At 34.3% G+C, this 24,628-nt stretch overlaps 2 protein-coding genes across 7 annotated transcripts in view; one reads left to right on the top strand and one right to left on the bottom strand.

The window, feature by feature from the left end:
* LOC140446900 (uncharacterized) overlaps nt 1-14,251 on the top strand; it is a 42,185-nt gene extending 27,934 nt beyond the window's left edge. The window contains exons 8-9 of the mRNA XM_072539486.1: nt 11,824-11,986; nt 14,035-14,251. Coding sequence (XP_072395587.1) covers nt 11,824-11,986; nt 14,035-14,163 — 292 coding nt within the window. The 3' untranslated portion in view covers nt 14,164-14,251. The remainder of the gene's footprint in view (nt 1-11,823; nt 11,987-14,034) is intronic.
* A 1,091-nt stretch (nt 14,252-15,342) lies between these two features.
* The window catches only part of for (cGMP-dependent protein kinase for), a 790,239-nt gene continuing 780,953 nt past the window's right edge, over nt 15,343-24,628 (bottom strand). For all 6 annotated transcript variants that reach the window (XM_072537884.1, XM_072537886.1, XM_072537885.1 and 3 more), the window contains 2 exons: nt 21,985-22,156; nt 15,343-18,829 (listed from right to left, as the gene is read on the bottom strand). In XM_072537884.1, the coding sequence (XP_072393985.1) occupies nt 18,664-18,829; nt 21,985-22,156 (338 nt within the window). In that variant the 3' untranslated portion in view covers nt 15,343-18,663. The remainder of the gene's footprint in view (nt 18,830-21,984; nt 22,157-24,628) is intronic.

The following is a 24,628-nucleotide window of genomic DNA, read 5'->3' as shown; positions in this document are numbered from 1 at the left end:
ATATTGTTTGTATTTTTGGAGGTTTATAAATAGATACAAAATTTAAAGACAAAGTTCCATATTTAACTTGTACAGCACACACTAAAATATTTTCATTGTAATTTATATTGATCTTATGTTCCACAAATTGAAGAGATTTGTGTACTAAAATTGCCACACCAGCATAGCCATCGTTTCTGTCATTGCGTATTATATTGTAACCACTAAAACTATATTGTTGATTTTTTTTAAACCAAGTTTCGCTTATAAGCGCAATGTCGATATTTTTATCAAAAAGAAATTGTACCAGACTATTTTTGTTAGCTATAGCAGAACGTGCATTCCATTGCATTATATTTAAATTGCGTGTTTTACGATTAAATTTTATTGGTTTTTCAAAGTATCCTCCAATACTTGTTCTATACTACTTGTAATTACGTTAATATCAACAGGTTGTCTGTTGTTACTTGAAATTATTTTATTAATAAAGTCCATGATAAAAATTGATAAATTGCTAGCTATACTGCTTTTTTTGATTTCCAAACTAGAGTAGTTTGGTTTATTTGAATTTATTGTCAAAGGTTGTGAAGGTCCAAAGGTGAATGGAAATAATGGTTTTTGAACAGGTGATTGGATAGTGGGAGAGTTTGATTTTCTCTTTTTTTTGGTTGGAGGTCTATCCCTCGCATGAGTTTGTTGGGAAAAGGAATTATTTTGATTGCCATTGAAATTTGTAGAGATTTGATTACGATTTGGATGAGATAACGATATACGATCGTTGTTAGGAAGTTCTGGAAAATGTTTGTCATAATTTGTTAGCGGTGAAAAGGAATTGTGACTTACTAAACTGGATAAGGAATTCTCAGATATTTCTTTGGCTTCCTCAAATGAGGTTTTTTGCTCTATCATTATATTTTTAATTTTTTTTTGATTGTCATAAGAGGGACACTTTTTTGAGATAGATACGTGATCTCTGCTTTTACAGTGTATACAAAAAGTCAAATTTTTATCACAATTGTGTTTATCATCTTTAATCTCACCGCAATTTATATAGCAGCAACGAATTGTTTCGGTCAGCAGTTTCGAAAATACGTATAGCCCTGATGATCGCCAACCTTCGGAACGAAGATGGCACTTGAAGAAGAAGAAGAATTTATACACCTTTCCTGAGTACTGTTACATTGTTTAGATACATGCCCATATCTCAAACATTTGTAACACTGGGTTATTCTACCTACAAATTGTTCAACCGAAAAAAAAACTCGATTAAAAGCTACGCGATTTGGTAAAATATTCCCCTCAAAAGTAACGACAATAGATTTTTTAGGTACAAATTCGACTGTTTTGTCTTCTTTTTGGACTTTTCTATTTAACCTATATATGTTAGTAACACGTGAGTCTGATTCGATATTTTCCATAAGATAGTTGATATCATAACGAGTATCCACGTCTCTTATTAACCCTTTAATTTCTAGTAAATGGTTCGGTATAAATGCTCTTAAATTTTCTGATTTCAGTAGTGGATGTTTTACTAAATTATTTGCCTCTAGAAGTGATTTTAATAACACTTTAATCCGGTTTCGGCCTATACTTTTAATTTCAAGAATGCTTTTAAGATTAAATTTTTTAAAAAGAATATGACCAACAGTCATTGGATGCAATCTACCTAAATTGTTATTGTCGGTACTTTCTATATATACCCAAATATTTTGCACGTTGTACTTATCTGAGAGGAGATTGAATGTTTTCGGTTCCAACTGCTTCGCTGTTTTCTGGACATCACTATCCTCACTAGATTTATTATTAATATTACTAACACTTAAATCACTGTTATTCATGTCAGTATCTGTCGTCATAAAAGACGTCCCTTGTATTTTTTTGTCCCCCATCGGGGACCGATATTATTTCGTCTTAATTATCAGTTTACACTTTTTAATTATTGTCTTATATGTAAAAAGTTAAATCCAAACACCAAGTAATTAGGAACCGGCTCGGCCTTTAACGAAATTAACGACTGACTCGGTCAAAGGAACTATCGATACTGAAACAGCAGCGTTAGATGTCGATATATTGCTAATTTGTTCTAATAACTTTGACATATTGGCACTTGAACTTGTTTCTGGCGATATCGGGTGTCTAACGTCATCATCATCATCATAGGAAGATCAGTGGTTTTTCGGATTAGGTATTTTCAAGATTTGTACATCAAATTTTGTATTTCTCAGGTGGACAGCAGCGTTAGATGTCGATATATTGCTAATTTGTTCTAATAACTTTGACATATTGGCACTTGAACTTGTTTCTGTCGATATCGGGTGTCTAAAGTCATCATTTAAGGCAACAATTCTGATTTTGTCACCTGTTGTGTAGCCAGCTTGCTTTTTTATATCCTCAAGAGCGGTCTCTAAATGGTTTTTTAGATAGTCTTTGTCTTGTTCTAAACCTTCACCTATTTTAAAGTTGTCACAATTAACTTGAAAAGTGCATAGATAAGCGTTGAATTTTTTTATTTCTCGCTGATTTATAATATTTATTGACCATTGATCAGACATTGTTAATTTATACAAAATCAAAATTTATCGAAAACACGAGCGAGACAAAACACGTCTTTCCTGTAACAGCGTCTAATAAAGAATGAGGTACAATGTCTAATGCGTAATATTATTATTATAATTTTTGAAAGCCAAGAGGTGTTGTGTCAATTAATGAGTCATCACTTTGTATTATTTTTCGTTTCTTGTAGGCCATCTTGAAAGTCTTTGATACCCTTTTTCTCGTAACAATATCTTTGGTCTCTGTATCCCTACCGATCTGGTCATACGTGAGCTTAATTTCTTTGGTTGGATCGTGTATGATGTCATTCATGGCGGAGGCATTGAGTACTAGGCTGTTTTCGTAGTTTAAAGTGAAACCTTTGATTTTAGTCACCTCTTTGCCCTTGGCTGTTTTGTAAAAATAACTTTTAGGACCTGTACTGAGCCATTCAACTATGTAGTCATCTCCAGGCAACTCATCACTCCAATCGCCCAACATTTCACCTGTTTCGACAGTGTTTAGGCCATCATCAATGTAAACAATGGAGTCTGTGTCGAAGTAGGCAACTGCTTCTCCTAGCCTATCAATCATCTCGTACAGTCTTAGACGAGCGTTACTGGTCGTAAATAATGCCACAAAAATATTCGTAGATGTTGGGTCTTCCACAAACACGTCTTTATAATCGTAAGAGACTTGTGCTATATTATCATTAATAAATGTGACGTTTGTTAAATTTATTTTATCGTTCATCAAAACTTCGTACCATCTTTTAATGTCCACAACATACTCTGTCTGTTTCATATTCATTCTTTGGCCAAATTTACCCCATAGACTATTTAGGCATATTTTAGCGACTGCTCGTTTACCGGGATTTGGGGCTATTTTAGATAAATCGAGCTCTATGTCCATCTGCTCTTTTACAGCCCGAGCGTACTCTTCATTTGTGGCATACGTATGTGGACTAGTTTCTAATTTGATCTTCATAAAATCTTTGACATATCCCTTGAACAAATCTGTCGATGTTTGCTCAAAATGTCACACCTCGTGATTTTTTATTATTTTATACCCTTTTTCTAAGGCCTTATTAATTTCTAGAGTTGTCCATGTACCCCTCAGCATTCTTTCCGAGTCATCATGATCACAATTTTCGCAATCTTCCAAGACGCATTGATTACACAGTGGAAACATTAATTTGTCAGTTTTGACAGGTAATACAGGATGGTATAAATCAGTAGGCGGTAGTATTTGGCAATGTACTAGACCAAACCAATTAGGATCGTATACTTCAGGTGCATGTATTTTTGTAGGGTGGCCAACTGGATATTGATCGTAATATTGTACGGTTGGATACAGTGATACAATATCTATGTATCTGAGCTTTTTCCCAGTCACGTTTAGTTTTATGGCGTTTGTTCTACCGCCAAAGAATGCTTCACGAGGCTTTAAGGGTTCAATAAGTTGAGGATCTGCGGCGTTTTTACATTCTTTGGATTTTAACCACTCACATTCCCACATTTCTACCAAGTTGTACCCTGCTTCTTTTATTTGTTTTGATCGTCTTATTGTTCTCTCGTACAAGTCACTCATTGTCTCATTGTTGACGTGGTTAACTGTGTCGTTCTTAAAGCATTCTGGGTGGCCATGCCAGAAGCAACCGTGGTACTGGTACACAGTATTTGACTCTTCCGAGAAACCATCAACTTTTGCACCGCAAATTGTCACTTCTCCGCCATTAAGAGCATGTTGGACGTTAGAAAATTGATTGAGCCATTTTATTGATGCCCTGCTATATGTCTCCTTTATCTCCTGCTTTACAACGCCAATGGTGTTTGTTCGAAGATATTTAGATCTATATATGGCCATACACACACTGGCAATAGTCAGATATTGAAATGGGTCTATGTTTGCTATTTCTAAAAATTCCTTGCGAAATTCCAAACACCCACGTCGTAAAATATCAACATCTGAATCGCAATAGGTATGGAGCTCTTTCTGTAACACAAAGTGGTCATTTTTATGCTCATCGTACCATTTCTTAAAATCAGATCTTTGTTTTGTTTTCATTGTGTTGGGTCCATAATACGCAATATCTGGTAAGCAGCCTTCGTAGTGAGTATTTTCAGGAGTGTTGAAAAAGTGAGGAAAATAGCCTTTCTTTAATTCATGCAGACCAAAAGTTTTAGGAAAACCGGACAGGGGGCCGGCTACAAAATTAGAGCTGTCTATTATTTTCAGTTTAAGAGCCTCGACTTCCAAAAGCATAAGTTTTGACCCGTTGTAGATAGTGTACGGCTTTATCGTGTTTTCCACGCAATATTTTAAAATGAAATATGAATCGTATGATTTACTATTGTGGGCTATCGCTGTATAATTTCTATGTTTCTCGGAAATTAACCATCTACAGAACTCTTCATTGTCTTTAAAAACAAATTTATGTCCGCCGAAATCCTGCGCAATTACAAGATTCGGTACATGAATGCCTGTATCCTGCATTGCCTCGTAATCAAAGAAAATATATCTTTCGTTGTAAGAGCATTTCATTATTTTTTCTTCAGAGAGATTGTTACATATACAAGGGTCTTTGCAACTTTATGACTGTTTGTGATTTTCTTTACAGCCTGAATTTATCACGCTTGATCTGTTATTGCAAGTACAGGCTACAGTACAAACTCCTCCTTTGGCTGGTTTTTTCATCATGTAACACTGATGCGTAGCTATTTCTACAAAGGTATTACAGTTTCTGCACATGGAGTAACCGCATACATGCTCCTTATCTCTCTTGCATAGTTTATTACATTTGTCACATTTAAATACTTCTTTGCAAGCTTCTGTATGGTTTCTTAAACATTCATTGTTGTAGCAATAACGGTTACAGTCCTTGCACAAAACTTTGCTTTTTGTAGTCAAGTCATGCTCGGGATGTTTGCAAATCGTACAAAGTGGTGCTTTCTTGCATTTGTGTACACGGTAATGACTGTAAGGGGTATCACACTTCGCACAATAAAAACGACTACCGTAAAGACCCTTTAAATTGTTTATAACATCAAAATGATTCCCGTTTTTATACAAATAAATCTTGGCTGTTTTTTCGGGGCCCTCGTATATGATTGTGTTGAAATTTTCTGCACAAATAATCTTTATCTGCACATCCAATAACTCCTCTGCCTTCTTAAAATTATCCAACGTAAAGCCATCGTTATAACAACCGCCCAACAGGTTGCAAAGTTTTTCGGCCAAATCAGTCTGCAATTTTCGACCTATACGTATGCTATGAGCATCGCTTTTGATCAATTTGTGGCCCAAAATCTCGTTTGTGACGTATGTTAAGCCCACTATAACTGCTCGAGCCCCGCATAAAGTGTCGGTATTTTTAATCTGGGTAATGCTTTTCTTGGTGCGACGGTCCTCTGCCAAATTTATAATTTTATGTCGGCCGCTACCCCTAGGTATCTTGAAAATTTGTATATCAAATATAGTATCTTCGACTTGAACCGACTCGTCAGAAGTTACAATGTTTTCGATATGAGCCAAGATATTATCCGTATTTAAATCTGTTTCAGTACCTGTTGATATGGGATGTTTAAAATTTTCATTACGAACAATTATACGAATTTTATCCCCTTTTTGAAAGCCGGCTCCTTCTTTAGCATCCTGTATACCTTTTTCTAATATCTTTGCTAAATCAATATTTAAATTACCTTTGCACTCTTCATAACGTAATTGAAACGAATTTAAATAAGTGTTAAATTTAGAAATAAAACGTTTACCTGTGGTAATTAAAGACCAGACCATGATGATCGCCTTGAGAACAACAACAACAACAACAACAACAACACTGGACACTAACAAATCACAACGTTCACAGTCAAAGTTATAGCGTGACGTACTCGTTGAAGGTTGACAGCAGAATGAACAGGGCTTCTATTAGGGCGTTCTTTTATACCTCTTTGTTGACCTTGAAACGTGCCAAATATTAGTGATTTTGAAAAACTAGGGCGAGTTTGTTTAAAGACACATCACTTAATAATAACATAACATTCAATTATTACATAAAACTGCTATTTGTCCTTATCTGTGTTATAGATTTAAATGAAATTGAAAAAAAAAGTTTGCCGTTTGCATAGCGAACTCCCCTATTTTGTGAGTTAAATGGACTCGTCCAACAGTACCAATACCTTAAATATGTTTGGATAGGTGTATATCCATCCCGATGACTAACATATCCCTGTAACTATTCTGTATAAACTTATATTTTTTGTTACTTATTATCTAACATTTTAAGTCGTAAATATATTGCAGTTTAGCTAAAAATCTTTTTCTTTACAATTCTAACATAATATTTGGCTTTGAACACATGTTACATAGTAAATAGAATGTTAGCTTCTTCCGGGAATTTGATAAATAAAAAACATATATTTTTTACAATTTTTATTATTACTCGTAAATACAAAACACATCTTTTACACTTTTTTTTAATTATATACAGATACAAGTTTAGATATTAGAGTTTTTAATTGTTGTAAGATATTTTCGTTTGGGCAAGGCACTCCAAATAGATTCCAGTTAAATTGTCCAGCGGCCACAACTTTTCTAGTAAATTCATTAAATTTATAGTAAGTATTTTGACGGAAAAAGTAAATATGGCCATCAATCCATCGAAGTGCAAGAGAAATATCTTCAGGTATTCCCGGAAATATGTCTTTTATCCAGCCTCTTCTTACCTCGCTAGTAAAATCATTAGAAAATTCTATATATGACATATTGTTGTAAAATGTATAGGATTGCCCGGAATTTGATTGAAAAATAGCATTGATGTGGGCCTTCTTGGGTATATTAAGTGTAAAATTATCAATATATTGAATGCTAGGAAAGGATGCTGAGAAATATTTGTTTGGTGGCACAATTGTAACCAAATCACCGGCTGTTGTTTGAAAAATGTGTTGTAAAGTGTATTGACGTAATTCTGCAGGAACATAATCAGCAAGAAGTTCAGGCTGAGATGGAATAATCATTTCGTTCAAGTCTAGTTTCCATATAAATTTATCGCGGGCGATATATAATCGGTAATTTGAAAACTCTGGACCAGTGGCTAAAAACATAAAATCTGGAACAATATCACACAAATTTTTCGGTTGCTTACTAGGCCTTGGTCTTGTCGAACTAGTTGTTGGTCTTGACGTTGTCGAACTAGTTGTTGTTGGTGTATGTACCGTTGTATACCTTGAGCGGGTCGTTTGCTTACGAGTTGTTGTTGAGCTAGTTGTTGTAAACTTTGGGTTTGGAGCATAGGTATTGTTAGGCCCATATAGATATTGTATTGCGTTTATATCATCCTTATGTAGACCACTAATCTTATGCTGATACATACTATACATGACAGCACTTTGTGTTCCACTATGACCGATTCCAAGAGCATGCCCAATTTCATGAACCAGTACCATAAGAAAACTTATACGGCCTTCAGGTATAGAGTCGTTTCCAAAATGCCAGGGCTTCGTTATATCTAAATGTATCTCTGTACAGGTGTCTGCGGGATGAGGAAAGTATGAATGTCCTAAAGCAGCACCTCCAACAAATCTAGTAGGACATTCGGCATCTCCCATACAATTTGCTCTAAAATGATGAGTTCCCCTAACCATAGTTATGGTTATATCTGGTGGCTCTAGCGTAGGATTTGTAACCATTGTGAATGTTAAGGTTGAAACATTTTGCCACGTCTGAAATGCCATTTCTGCGTCTTTTTGGGCCTTGGGCGTTCTTTGAGGAAAATACCATCGCAGGTGTTGTTTGTGCCATGGAGAAGCCACTATAAATTCGTTATCACTGTGTTGACAACGCGGACGACGCATCAATTTGATTGTTGCATTATTAAGCAAACCATCCACTGGTAAATTATACTTTTCTTGAAAGTTAATTATCAAAGTAGAGAAATCTGTACTATTATCGATCTGTTCATATTGATTTAGATAGGCAATAGCGTCTTTTTCCGAGAAATCATTGCAAAACACGCTTGCGAACGTCAGCATAAAAACTAATACGTCTATTCCCTTCAACATCGTGGCTGCGAATAATTTTAAAATATTAAGTAGCATGTATATACCCGGTTATTAGTATCTATTTGTTTTCAACAACGTTTTAGTCAGTAAGGTACTAGGGACATCTAGTTACTGTACTTTGTACTTTAAACAAAGAATAAAAATATTACAATATATTTTACTATTTTCTACTTTATATTGTTATATGGTACTAGATTATGTTCATCTTAAATTGGCTTAGTCATATAGACGCGAATATACCAAATGTGTATGCATTCAACGATGAATCACCGGTTGGACATTTCCTTTTAACACATCTCCCACGATATATAGCCGGAAACACGTGCACTTTGGAATTCTAGTTAATGTGAGATAAAATATATTCACACGAATGCCGGAAACATGTGCACATTCCGGTCTAGTTAATAATTAAGCCCGGCATGTGATGCATAAATGAATAGTCTTACGAAATATTGCGCAACATGGTTTAAGCGTGAGTTACGTCATAACAGCCTGTCTATTTAATGAACGAATACGTTTTGTACTACCAGTCTGCAGTCAACATTGCGAAAGTAACAACGGTTGTTTGTGCCCGTCAACGTTTACGAAAAGTAACAGTGAGTGTTTGTGCCAGTCAACATGTACGAAAAGTAACAGTGGGTGTTTGTGCTACAAGAACCTTGGCGATAAGGTGTTTGTTTGTGTTTGGGCTACAAAAATTAAAAACGTAAGTACTATTTTATATATTTTTTAGAGGTTTCATAGAACATTTTCTTCGTAGGTAGGTCATTTCAACAATGGGTTTAAAAAAAACAATTACTTTAGAACATTACTTTTATTTATTTATTTCCTAGTATCTGTGCTACAGCAATAAAAATGTTTTTACGTAACTCTAGTAGAGATTCCGGAGCCTCCTCAAAATATGCTGCCGTCGATCTGTTTTTCTTAAAATCGTGATATATATCAACCATTTTTCTGTCTTCATCATTTTTACGCATGAACATTCCTTTTATCATAGTAAATTCTATTTGATGAGGTAGATGATGTTTTGTAATTGCGTCTGTTGGATCGTATATTATTTCATTATGCTCATTCCAGAAATGTGGTGTGATTGTAACTCCATTTGAGTAAAACTTTGTACCTACTACGACCTTTGTTGTTATTCCATATTGTTTTGCGACTTCATGCAATATTAAACTAGTCGGTAAACACGCGCCTGCGTAGTTGGCCCGAATAAATTCTTGCTCAATACATGTCTTAATTAAGTTTAACTGAATGTACTGTTTCATAAGATTGGCCATACTGCGATGTGTCTGCTTTGACTGTTATTCGATGAATGAACGCTTGCTGGTATTACTCAGAGTGTGTTAATGATGAAAGTGGTGGGGGTAATCAAGATTTTTTGTCTGTTTACAACTAATGTAATCAAGTTGACTAAAAGCGATAAATGCACCACTTTTACATTGATTCTTATGGAAGAACAAGCACAAATCTGCACATTTCAGAGGCCTTTTGAGCATAATGTTATACCATTTAATCTTCCGTCCGACCGAGGATATAACTTTGGTTGTTTACAGCTAATGTACTCAATTTTACTAAATGCGCTAAATCCCACACTTTTTTACATTGATTCTTATGGATGAACGTGTACCTTATACCCTAATTCAGCACTTTATTCTGTTTCAGATATTCCTACCGTTCACGCGTCGTTTAGATTCCTCTGGTTATGTGACATAATGTCTTATGATACAATATGTGAATCTGAAAAACCTTGCGGGTGTAAACGACTATTCCAAATGAACAATTGGAACGAAACTAGAACTGTGTCCATATCATGTGACACACGTCACTATTACGAAGAATCAAAAGAAGAAGCTGAGCAACGGTCAAACCACTAGGTTTTGTGAAAAAGGGACGATTTTGGTTGGCATATCCTAATCGCTTACTAAAGATGGAGGAAGCTTATCCAGACGTGCTTTTTGGATACTAATGTAATGTAAATAACAATATTTGTACATGTCTTTTTTTTAAATATAAAGGTATCACAGTGTTGTATGTAAAACTTGTATTTTTTTTAATTATTTTTATACTTTCTGTATTCGTTTCTTGGTCTCTGTCTTAATATAAAGGCGTATAACTTGTGTATTTTTATACTTTGTGTATTCGTTTCTTAGTCTCTGTCTTAATATAAAGGCTTATAACTTGTGTATTTTTATACTTTGTGTATTCGTTTCTTGGTCTCTATGAAGGTGAAAGAAAAACGAGGGTGATTAGGAGCAGAGGGTAGCAGAGGGTAACAGAGGGTAACAGAGCGTACCAGAGGGTAGCAGAGGGTAACAGAGACACACAGAGGGTAGCAGAGGGTAGCAGACACACACACACACACACACACACACACACACACACAGTACGCGCTTCGTAGGTTAAGAATAGACGCTATCTTCACGTTGCGTAAAAGAAAAAGAAGAAGAATTGATGTTGCGTAAAAGAAGAAGAAGAATTATTGTTGCGTAAAAGAAGAAGAATTAAAGCTATCTTCACGTTTAGGTTTGGTTAGGTTAGGTTAGGTTTGGTTAGGCTACGTTAGGTTAGGTCATACGTAAAAGAAGAAGAATTCGTAAAAGAAGAAGAATTAGGTTAGGTTAGGTTAGGTTCGGTTTGGTTAGGTTACGTTAGGTTAGGTCGAATCTGGGGAAATCTGTGTCAGGGGTCTGGGGAAATTTGCCATATTCACCATAGGGTAGCGAGCGGTTTTTCCCCAGAATCTGGGGAAAAAAGTGAACTGAAGTGACACCCTATCTACTGTTAAATAGAGGTCCGTTATATCGAGCTTTTACTGTATAGTGAACACATTATGCGTCAAGGTTTTGAGGAATGGCAAGGTGGAGCAACGATAGGAAGAAATAATACTGTTATAATACTGTTATATTGGCGTAATCACCAGAAAAACTGGAACAAATTATGAATAGGCTAGGCACGGTGAGTACGGAATATGGTTTGAAAATAAATATGCAGAAAACCAAAGTAATGATCATCGATAGAATCAGAAACAACCAAGCAGAGGTAACAAACATGGCAGGTTACGAAGTGGTCAGGCAATTTAATTACTTAATCTCCAACCGAAGAAGTTATTTATAATTTTTTTGAGTTTGAATAGTAAATTTTAAGTTTTCTAACTAAAACAAGATTTTTACGAGTGAATTTTTCTATTATATTCTATAATTTTAATAGTTTTTTAATAATTTTATTTATATTAAATTTAATACCGTTTTAGGAGGAGTTCTATAAAAACGCTCCAGTCGTTTTTAATAAGTGGTCCTACCCATCGGGTTCTTTTATTTCCAAGCGAGCTTCAGCTTCTTATTCGAAGAGTAGAACATCTTCTTAAAAAAGAACTAGAGTCTGTTAAATCATCAATGGAAATTATTGCGTTTGCGGTAAGTCTACTTTTTTTATTAACGAAATCCAGATTAATAACATTTTATGCAGTATATTATCTTCTAGAACATTTCACTACATATATGGCCGAAAATATTACAAACAGACACTCTAAAAACTGTAACGAGTATTTTAAAGCACTCATTAGTTTTTATTTTGAGAAAGATTTCCGAAGTGGAAATTGAAACGTCAATAAACTTACTTTAACCTTTAATTGTGGCTTATTCCCATTTAAATAGTAATTATTTTAAAATGCCGCAAGAAAATAGCTTCAGAACAATATTTCACATAGTGTATTCGTATTTGGAAGATTATTAATTTACTTAATCCATGTTTAAATTTGTTATAAAGGGTGTTTTTTTAGAGGTATAGAACTTTGAAATTGAATAAAACAAAGAATATTTTTTTAAATTGAAATGAAATTGACTTTATTGGAAAGATAATACTTTGGCATTATAATTTAAATATGATTTCTGGCCTGGCATATGACCGTCGTGGCTGGCTCTGACCTAGTCTCATCTGGAGGTCCAATTTTGGATAACTTTTTCCAATATTCGTCGCCGTATATCGGCAATAACGCGGCGAATATTGTCCTGCAAGAAGTCAATCATTTCATGCTTATCGGCGTAGACTAGCACCTCCACATATCCCCACATAAAATGGTCTAGCAGTGTTAAATCGCACGATCTTGGAGGCCAATTCACGGCCCGAAAAGTTAAATTATGCGGTTACCAAACATTTCCTTCAATAAATCAATTGTGACACGAGCTGTGTGACATGTTGCGCCGTTTTATTGTAACAACAGCTGCTGCACATCATGTTTGTTCAACTGGGAAATGAAAAAGGTATTACTCATGGCTCTATAGCGGTCACCACTGACTGTAATGTTCTGGCCAGCATCGTTTTTGAAGAAGTACAGTTCAATGATTTCACCAGACCATAAAGCATACCAAACAGTCCGTTTTTCTGGATGTTATGGTTTCTCAACATACATTTGAGGATTATCTTAGGGCAGCTTTGTTTGTTGACGTAGCAATTCAACCAAAAGTGAGCAATTCAACCAAATTTGGACCCACTTACCGAATCTACGAATCTACGCCTTGCTAGTTGATGATGTACCTTCAATTCTTGCGTGATTGAATGAGTTGTATTTTGTAAACATGCAAAGCAAGATCTTTCCGAAAAATCTTACATAAAATGGATAGACCCGTATCCAATTGCCGTGCACGTTGGCAGATTGACTGATTCCGGTGTTCCTGTATATGTTCTACAGCAGCAACAACTTCTACTGTACGCACTGTACGGCGTGTCTGTGAATGCATATTATCATTTAGAGTAAACATGGTGCAAAAACGTTTCATGGTTAATCGAATTACTTTTTTTGATGGACTATTATATTGACCATAAAATGAACGTAGTGCGCTATACGTATTTCGAAGAGAACCACATTTTTCAAAATAAATTTGTACAATTTGGAAGCGTTGTTCAGGCATCAAGTCTATTTATGCTGAAATGCCAAACTAAACTTAACATAACTCACTTGACAGCTGTCAAAATGGCCAACAGTTAAAAAAGTGTTACCAACTTACATTTCTATACTTCTAAAAAAACACCCTTTACATGGATTAAATAAATTACTCTCTTTCAAATAAGAATACACTGTAAATTTTTTATTTTCATAACTAATTTATTTGTAAAACTGAGTTGCTGTGTTTACCAACGAAATTATTCTACATGTAAGTCACTTTTATACATAATTATCTCTTTTTCACTCATTTTGAGATGCCATTTTTTATTAGGCATTCTCTTTTAACTTTTATTTTCCTTCCAAGAGCAGCTTATATATGGACTGATGTTGTTTTGTAAATACAAAACGAAACGTTTCCGCTATTATATGAAATAATTAACATATAGCTTGTTTTTCTTTTCTCCTTCATCTGACTGAGATCTTCAAGAGTTACAGTGTGAAAGGGATTTCACCCCATTCCATTGTTTTTATAATTTAACTTAATTATTAATTGTTTTAAAATCTTATATTTATTTGTAGAAAAAAGTTCCATCGAGATGGCAGAATTATAGAAGACAGCTGTGGATGTATTTCTATGCCGATCCAAACCAACTTAAATTTATTCTGCAAAAACTACAAAAAGAAATTGAAAAATCTTCAAATAATTAAACTTGTTGCTTCGTTTCTTTTTATAAGTGAAAATATTATTTTGTTTATTAAAAATTTATAAAAACTTTAAAACACTTTATTAATTATCAATGGATGATTGAATATGGAAGTATAGGTAAGTATAAGTAAGATAGGCCTCCTGTAACTAATCCCATTTCTTCCAGTTTTTAGCGCCTTGAATCCAGTTGGGCTGGAACACTTGATATCATCCGTTCATCTTATTTTTTTTAATCCATTATTATTAGTCCAGCCGTCAGAGAGTTGACCCCTAAAAATCATACCAACAAGTTGAATTTTGCAAAGAATATTAATTTTGGGACCCCAAAAAGATGCAAAAAAGTTTACCACTTTTACCCACGGGCTTAGCCATAAAACCCCCTCGTAGGGGGGTAAAAACACAAAAAAAAATGATTTACCAATAATCTGTAAGCCGTAAAAAAAATGTGGCCGAGATAATTTTAAACAAAAATATTTACAAGCATTCTTTGTGTAGAATGAACCATTCTCTTAAAAACAACAGTTGAAGCGACCGTCGATTTTGAAAGTCAGTTACGCGCGCGAAATCAATGTTCAATAAAATTTGTATCAGCTCGACGGTAAAAATTCGATATCTTTTTATACAAATGTCCTATCGACAAAAATTAAGATGCGTTTTAAAGGCAAAGAGTGCAGTTTTTGGAGAATAAACTGTTTTTATAAAGCTGGTAAATAAATTAGCGTGGCGCGATGTTTGCCATATTTTTACGATTCTCGTGAGGTCAATGATTTTGATCACTTTCATTGACTAGTTGTAGCATTGACCAGTTGTATTTCCATTTTTAGAGATCAATCTTTAAAACCTACGGCATGAAATTTCAATTTTGAGTTGTGGTAACAAATATGAGGCATTTGATATATAAATAAAAACCGCAGAATTGAATGTTTTACATTACAAATGATCACACGTCACGGAAAATGCATTTAAGAAGACGGTCTTGGATGTAGTTTATTACAGAAGTTTTGTTCTTTTGAAAAACGTAATAGTGTAGTTGAAAAAAAAGTTTTAAATGTTTTAGATTGTGTGGTGTCTGAATGTTTAAATCCAGCGTTTTTTAAGCATATTATTATGTCAAATGCCTCACATTTATTATAGTCCATTATAGGAGAATTAAAGGGTAATTTATAAATAAAATGTACAACGATTTTAAAAATTATTTAATATAAATTTATACGTTATTGTTCTATCCTAACTATATTGCAATTTATTACACTTCATTCACAGTTTATTGCTAAATGTACACATACAAGGAGACATTGGGTAACTTCCATAAATATACCGTCATTAACGTGAACATTTCTATCCACTCAAAATAATACCCAGTAACTGAATAACTCACTGTTTATTATTGTCTATAAAATTACTGGTAGACATTAACTTATTGCATAAAAGTATAAACAAAATAGGTATTTACATAAAAGCTTTATTTGTTAAAACTTAAAGATAAATGTACAAGATTTTAAAGAGCACATACATCATGAAATAGTTTATATTCCATTTACTACAGTCGTTAGAGACGAAAATGCCACTGAACCTCTAAAAATCATACTAACGAGCTGAATTTTGCCAAGAATGTCAATTTCAAACGTTTTGAGATACTTAAAATCTACAGAAAATTATGTCTTAAGGTAGAAGGTAGAAACAAAGAAATAGAGATAGTATCCTATGTTGATGCAGATTTTGCAAACCATCAAACCGACAGAAAAAGTATTATTGGTTATGCTATAAAGCTTAACAATAATGTTATTTGTTGGAAAATTAAGAAGCAAAATGTAGTGTCACTATCTAGTCAGAAGCCGATGGCATTATCTTCATATGTCGGAAGAAAGTTTGTTCTTTAGTCAGATGTTGGAAGAGATTTTTAAAACTATGTTCAATGTACATGTGTATGAATATAATAAATCATGTATTAAGATGGCTTCTACATTTGAAACAAAAGAACCAAACATATTGATGTTAGGCATCATTTTATTAGAGATTGTTTGAAAAAGGAACTAATTACTTTAGAGTATGTACAATCTGATCAACAACAAATTCACCTATTTTAGGGGACTTTTAAAAGTTGTTGAGTTGTAAACTTTTGTAGTTAAGGTAATATAGAATTGTAGAAGGGTGTTGGTATTACAATTCTATATTGCATATTTTTATGTGTTAAGTGTTGGTACCATCTGTCACTTACACTAATGTGAACGTCAACAAGTAGAACCTAGAGAGATTTTAATCAGGAATTTGTGTTAAAATAAAAACGTTTATTTTTGTCAACGTATAGTTTAGTGATGACATGGATGACGACAGAGATTCTGGAAGAAAGAAGGAAAAACAACAACAATATTAACGTTACCAAAGAAACAGGGAGCGAAAAAGTGCGGAGAATATAGGCTAATAAGTCCAATGAGCCATACACTAAAACTTTTTCTTAAAATTATACATCACAGAATATGCGAAGAGAGAATACAAGACATACAGTTTATATTCATGAAATACGTAGGTACGAGAGATGCACTGTTTAGTATAGAGGTATTATTCCGAAGATGCAGAGATATGACTTGAGATATCTACACCTGCTTTGTGGACTACCAAAAAGCATTTGACACAGTTCAATACCGAAACATGATGGATGTTCTAACAAAAGCCCAAATAGATGATAGAGACCAGCGTATAATACAAAATTTCTACTGGAACCAATCAGCCACAATAAGAACTAATATTGGAGATGAACCGACGGAAGCGATCCAGATTCTGCGAGGCGTTAGACAAGGATGTATACTTTTAAGTATATTATTCAACCTATATTCAGAGGAAATATTTAGGGAAGCCTTGGAAAATTGCGAACATGGAATTCTTTTAAATCGAGAACGCCTAAGTCACCGTTATTTTTGCAGACAGTTTAAACAGTTTAAAGCAACTAATAAACAAAGTAAATGAAGTAAGTGAATGATTTGGACTACAAGTAAACATATCAAAAACTCAATTTATGGTTATCAGCAAAAATACAATTGGAGACGTCCAACTGCTTATTAAGAATACGCAAGTGAACCGAGTAAAATAGTTTACTTATCTTGGAACAATAGTAAACGAACAATAGGATCACTCACAACAGTGCATTCAACAACATGGCCAAACTCTTGAAAAGCCACAACCTTAATCTGGAGATAAAAGTAAGGCTCCTACGATATTATAGCTTCCCTATATTATACTACGAAGTTGAATCCTGGATACTCACTGAAGCGATGGAGAAAAAACTTGAAGCCTTCGAGATGTGGCGGCTATACAGAAGAATTCTAAGGATATCATGGACGGACAAGACCCAGACCAACGAGACTGTACTATGAAGAATGGGGAAAGAAAGAGAAGTGATGTATACGATTAAAAGGAGAAAGTTAGAATACCTTGGACACATAATGAGAAACGACACTATAGGCACCAAAAGAAGAAGAAGATAGTCTAGTATTCCATTTATAAGCAGACCTTTTCCATCACGTATCTCTAAAGAAAACACCTTGATGAAACTCAACAAAAACTCAACGCGATTTATAATGGAGCAATGGCTCAAAATTAACTGAACTGCTTCTATACTATACTCCCTCAGCGAGAGAGCCCCCTGTTTTAGGCCACATGCCTCTTCAGGGATAGCTCAAAATAAAGTAATTTTACTTAACAATCGCAAATATACAAAATAGATGACATTTAATGTCACGTATTATTCTTCAATTAATAAACATTTTTCCGATTGTATGTGCTGTAAAATGTTTTTGTTACTATTTTTTTTTGTACAGACAAGAAATGATGGCACGATACCTTTGTAAATAATAAGAAAAATATAACCCCTTCGCTGACAGAAAAGCTAAAAACATCCCCTTATACACTAACATTACTTAAAATTATTGGCACTGTATTGCAAAATAATTTACAATATAAAAATATATATTTTAGTCACTTATTTTCATAAATACAAATATATACTTTTCTAAAAGAGTTAACAATAAAAGGTTTAAAATTTTAAAAATATTAACTTGACAAACAATACATTTTCTAAGGCACTTAGGTGAGAACCAAACATTTAAAAATATCAACAGGGGCACACTCTTGGAAACAAAAATAAGCTTAGTAGTTTTAGTGAAAACAACAAAAATTAGTCATTGTAAATATAGATGAAGAAATGAGTCCTTTGGCAATCAGTAGATATTCTAAATTTATTCGATCAATAAAGAAAGAGTAATATTATATATAACGAGGATAGGTATTTAGGCAAGTTTAGAAGTGACCCACTTACAGACATACCATGGAACCGTTGTCAAATTATGGAAGAAAACGCGCTAAGATGTGGGATATTAGCAAGCTTCAAGTCTTCATAAGGTGAAGCTTTACGATTAGAAGAAATTTTTAAATACACGCCTTGTTTCCAAAAATGTCCCATTAATTATAAAATTAAAAAAGCCTACATTCATTTGAAAAAATAATATCTAGAAATTATTGTCCCATCCAGATATATCATCTGGTGGAGGGTCGTCCGTATCACGAGGATAGTTATCAAAGTTAGACGTATCCGTAACGTTGTGCACAGTTGGTATTATGGGCGGTGTAAGAGTCCGGTTTACGAGACCCTCCCAATTGAATCCATCAAACCACCTATAAAAAATAAATAAGATTATTAAATAGTTTGATATAAATGTAATCCTAGAGAAATAAATTTCTGTAATTTGCATTATAAAGAGCAGCGTATTACGTCCTTAGTCAAGAGCGCCATGTACTTTTTGCCTAATAGTTTGTGTTCCGTCCATATCAGAACTTATTTCATCTTACTGAAAATCAACTCAGAAGCGAAATAAACTCTTACACATATTTCCTACTACAAAGTGGAGACGAATATCTACGTAGACGTCGTCTACCTTAGACGGCAGAGAATAGAGAGCATTGTGTGTATCAGAAGTACATACCGACTACAACTGCGAAAATAAAAAAAACTGATCTAACATTTATTGCATAACTATTAAAGCTAGTATTTCATCGAACATTCATTAATTATTACTTTTAAATCTTGACAAGTGGACTGAATATTTTCTGAATTCCTTCTTCCTTAAAGTCCATAACAATAGTTGTATCTAAGACAATCCTTGATAAGCAGGAAGCAACAGCCTGCTCGACAGTTACGGATAAGTAACATACTAATTGACCATGTAGAATCTTATGTGTACCTTGGCACCAACGTAAATGCAAAATGGGAACAGGCCACAGAAATTAAGGCGAGAATAGAACGAGCTAGAGCAGCATTTAGCAATATGAAAAAGCTCCTCATAAGCAGGGATTTGTCTCTTCCCCTAAAACTACGACTAGTTAAATGCTACATTTTTCCGATCTTACTGTATGGTGTGGAGGCCTGGACGCTGACGGAGACGCTCACGAGAAAACTAGAAGCATTCGAAATGTGGGTGTACCGACGCATTCTTCGTATATCCTGGACCGAACATGTCACCAACACAGAGGTAATCCAAAGAATCGGAAAGGAGAAAGAAATCGTGAATACAATTAAACAAAGAAAGCTTGAATATCTAGGCCACATATTGAGACACGATAAGTACCGTCTACTGCAATTGATTGTCCAGGGAAAAATAGACAGTAAGCGAGGGCCAGGCAGGAGAAGACACTCGTGGCTCCAAAATCTGAGGAAGTGGTTCGGGCTCACATCGGTCGAACTATTCAGAAGCGCCGCAAATAAGATCAGAATTGCCATGTTAATAGCCAACGTTCGCAACGGACAGGGCACTTGAAGAAGAAGAAGAAGACAATCCTATTCGTAACTTCTTGATGTCTTGCTCCCCTAAAAATTGACCCTTTTAACTCAACAGTAGGTGTTATCTTAAGTCCTCTAACCTTAAAACCTCGACTAATAAGCTAACTCTTTAAAAAGAAAATGTTCAACTTTAAATCTGGATGGAGCCATAGTAAACCATAATAAGCCAAACTAAACCAACTATAATAAACTTTACTTCAAATGCTATTTATTAAACTCACAAAATAACACAGATCAACAAAAATCACTCTTTTATTTCAAAAGAAATATCAACAACTTCCCTAGACTTTACTAAGAACAAAATTCAAACAACTCTTATCATAAATGTAGAAAGTCATCATCATCATTCTGGCTTTACAACCCTGCGTGTGTCCTAGCTTTCTCAAGAATTTCTCTCAAGTAGTCCATATCCATCTCCTTTCTCCGCCAAGCATGTATTCCCATATTTCTCATGTCTTCATCAATGTTATCAAGGAACCTTATTCTGGGTCTTCCTCTTCTTCTCTGACCAATGGGTCTATCAAGGAACGTTTTTCTATGTGGATCATTTTGTTCCATCCGCATTACATGCCCTATCCATCTCAGACGTCCTATCTTAATATGTTTTACGATATCAGGTTCCTGGTATATTCTATACAGTTCGAAGTTGTATCGTCTTCTGCACACTCCATTGTCATTCACTGTTCAATAGATTCGCCTTAGTACTTTTCTTTCGAAACATCCTAACATTTTTTGTTAGGTTCCAGGTCTCTGAACCATATGTTAGGACTGGGCGTATTATTGTTTTGTAGTTTTATTTTTGTATTTCGATATAATTATGGATTTAAGGAGGAAATTGAGCCCTAAATAGCATCTGTTGGCCGGGCAAATTCTGCGGTTTATCTCTGCAGTAGTATTATTTTTAGTGTTGCATAGCGCTCCCAAGTATACAAATTCGTTCACTGCTTCACTGACGTCGTTTTCTATAACAAGTCGTAGGATTTGTGGATGCGTGCTTATTTTCATATACTTCGTTTTGTTGGTGTTTATTATTAAACCCATTCCTGTAGCTGATTCTTTTAATGCTACATACGCCTCTCGTACAGCGTTTTCCGTTCTCCCAACAATATTGATATCATCATCATAGGCCAGGATGTGCACTGATTTATTATATATTGAACCAGTGATTGTGATTTGTGACATACGTATTACTTTTTTCAGAGCCAGATTGAACAGTATACAGGAGATAGTCTCCCTGGCGCAGCTCGTTATTTGTTTTAAAAGGTTCAAAGACAGTTCCCCCTGAATTCATAGTCTACATTCAACTTTTTCAAGAGTTAGTTTTGTCAAATTTACCAACTGATTTGGTATTCCTAGCTCTTTCATTGCTTTGAACATTTCTCTTCTATTCACAGAGTCGTCGGTTCGACACTGCCCAACTATTTAACAGTTATAAAAAATTAAAAACGACCAACTTTAATATCAACCGATAACAACTTCAATTCCTACACTGAACTCTTCATGTATTCTCGAACAAAAATGATACTAACTATATCAAGTTTTAGTAACGAACTACAACAAAATAAAGAAACCCACTAAAAGAAATAGTCGCTTTGACAAAGTCCTCGTAGACATACCGTCTCAGGACTCGCAACTAATGTAGAGTCATATGTCGCCATGTTACCAATCCAACGGTAACTTTAACATCTTAACTGTAAATTAGACATAATGTAAATCAAATCTTATTTAATAATTTTTAAAGGGTTTTTACCCACATATTTAGTGGCTACATCCATGTATTAACTTGACACTGATGATGGAATATTTATTCCGAAAACGTTTTGTCAATGCAACATAGCCCAACTGGGGTTTTTATATACCTTTTTATAAAGGATTTTATTCAAAACAAGCAATAGTATAAATGCATAGTAAATATATCGATAGAGATGTTTATTGGCTCTCACTCTTTTATAAACACTTTTGAAAGTAAAGTAAAGTAGAGATCGGTACATACTTGTGTTTTTGGATGTCACTAATTCCTCCTTTTTGATACCCTAAACGTTCCGCGGGATTGTCCCTACAAAGCCTTTTAATCAGAGCCTGAGCATTTCTGGTAATACTTCTAGGGAAATCAATCTGATCTATTCCTTTTAAGATTATATTGTAAGTCCTCATTGGATCCGAACCTAAAAAATAAAACAGTCAATTATTGTATTTTTTGTAACTTACGATGACTACTGTATTACTGATTCATAGCGCTAACATGAAAGAAACACAAAACTAAATCATTTGCGTCTTAACTCCAGTAGACTCTATAAATGAATAGTGTATATATCAGGCATAAATTCAGTGTATAGTAGTGGAATCCAACTATGGGAATTAATTAATTATTTCATCACTCGTGATCTTGTAATAGGCGAGCGGTTTACACCTAAAAAGACTCTTTTTTGCATTTCTACTGCACCAAACTTTTTTTTACTTGATTCTATTATGTATATTCTTTTAAGTTCAAATGTATATTTTTTAAATTTTTGCAAGTGGGCCCATAATTGTTATTAACCTTCGGGTAGTGGCGGTATAGTTTCTTACAAGTTTAGCTGCCCCGGTGTCATAGACCAGGTAGGTCCAAAAAATAGAAATAGAGGATTTTTCTTTTTTGTTTTGTAGGAATTTAAAATAGGTAAATATATTAAGACGTTTTAGTAAAAAAAAATAATTTAAACTTTATTAAACTAAATAGAACTATGATTTGAATAGTTATTGAAAAAAAAATGTCATGTGTATTAATTTTTCCTTATAAAATAAAAATAAACAAACGTAACACAATAAACATACTTAAAAAAATATTAAATGAGCATAAATGCAACAAATAGTTACAAAAAACAAAACGATATACTTTTATTGTAATTCCCTACAGTTGTGACATATACCTGTGATATACTTTAAACACATAAATTCATTGCATTTGTAGCAGGAAAAACGAGTTTTTCTATTCTTACTCCAGCCGCAGTAGATGCACCTTCCAGCAGGTAAAAGCATTTCTTGATTTTCCGGTGCTTCACTTCGAGTTACTTCCATAAGTCTCAGCTTCAGCGTCCTCGGAAGATTGCTAAGAGTTGCTTCCCTTTTCAAATGTGGATGAATCAATGCGTTTGCATGCTTGATATTAAAATCACATTTTTGCGTTACTTTGGGATATAATAAACGATTGTGATATTAGCGTTCCAATTGTAGTTATTTTGTAATCCCGAAGCAACTTTTCCACAAGTAAAACTGATGTAAACCAGTTATCCATTGCCAAGTTAACGCGTGAACCAGAAATTCAAGCACATTCTTAAAACCACATCACTAGATTTGTTAGAAAATTTATATGGGCCATCGGGTTGGGATCCCACGTAGACTTCCATTTTTGAAGTGTAAAATACTTTTGAATCACAAACTACAAATATTTTGAGTCCGTATTTATTATGTTTTGAGGGAATGTACTGACGGAACGAACATTTCCCTCTGAAAGCAGGGATCTCGTCAATGGTAACAAATGCTGAATGATTATAACCATTCTGACAATTTTTTACGAACTGGTCAAACACCACACGAATGGGAGCTAACTTGTCAATTTTTGATCGCTCTGCACGTGTTTCCTTATCATCAAACCGAACGCAACGAAGAAGAAATCGGAACCTTTGTAGAGTCATCATCAGATAAAAAATTTCTATACCATAACCATCTCTCATCCAAATATCTGCGCTGTCACGATTACAGTGACCTAGCTAAGATAAATACAGGAGTCATATAAAAGCACGTATTTCCATGTCATCAGTGAGATTAGCATTTGGCTCTCGCGAATAGTTTTTTTAAATGGAGGCTATATATTTATTTGTAGTTTCCACAATGATATCAATTATCGTGCCATCCAAGAAATAATTCCAAATCCCGACGGCGTTCTTTAAATTTTTAGTACTTTTTGTAGACCCTGGTAAGCGAATTATTATATTATCCTGTCTTGTTCTAGTGGTTCTTGGCTTTGGAGGATGCTTCTTCCAGTGAGTTGTACGGTTCTTGCCTAAAACAATAAAAATTTAGCATGACTTGCTAATAGGTACATATTTTAACATAACTATATAGAAAAGACGGACAGACTGACGAACCGCAACTGTTTCATTTGCATCTGATATCTCCTGTTCTGATTCACTGTCGTTTTCTATAACCTCCTCAATGTCTTGTTCCTCTTCCTCTGATTGATCTTCGCGTGTCACTGATTCAATATCACTATTATCTAGTCCTATTTCTTCTAAAAGTTTCTGCAAGTAAGCTTGCCCGTGCTTGTAATCCCCATTGCTAAAATCTAACAATCTTTTAGAATTAGAAATGTACAACTATCTAAGAGCTTACCTCGGAATATTTTTGTAAAGATATGAGTGGCGCCAGTCTGAGATACCCGAAAGCTCGTTACCACACTATTACACTGTAATGGTGACACGACGACCAACCGTCAGTCACAACGGTACATACAAAGGTTAACGGTACTTAAAACAGTTTCACCGAATCGCTATCTAAAAATCTAATCTTTCTAAAAACTACTAAATGGATTGTAATTCTACAAGAAGCTTTATAATCTTTAAATCTTTAAGTATAAGTAACAATATTTTGACAAAGAT

The sequence above is a fragment of the Diabrotica undecimpunctata genome, chromosome 7 (assembly GCF_040954645.1).
Source record: "Diabrotica undecimpunctata isolate CICGRU chromosome 7, icDiaUnde3, whole genome shotgun sequence".
NCBI lineage: Eukaryota > Metazoa > Arthropoda > Insecta > Coleoptera > Chrysomelidae > Diabrotica > Diabrotica undecimpunctata.
This window is presented reverse-complemented; position numbering and strand designations above follow the sequence as displayed.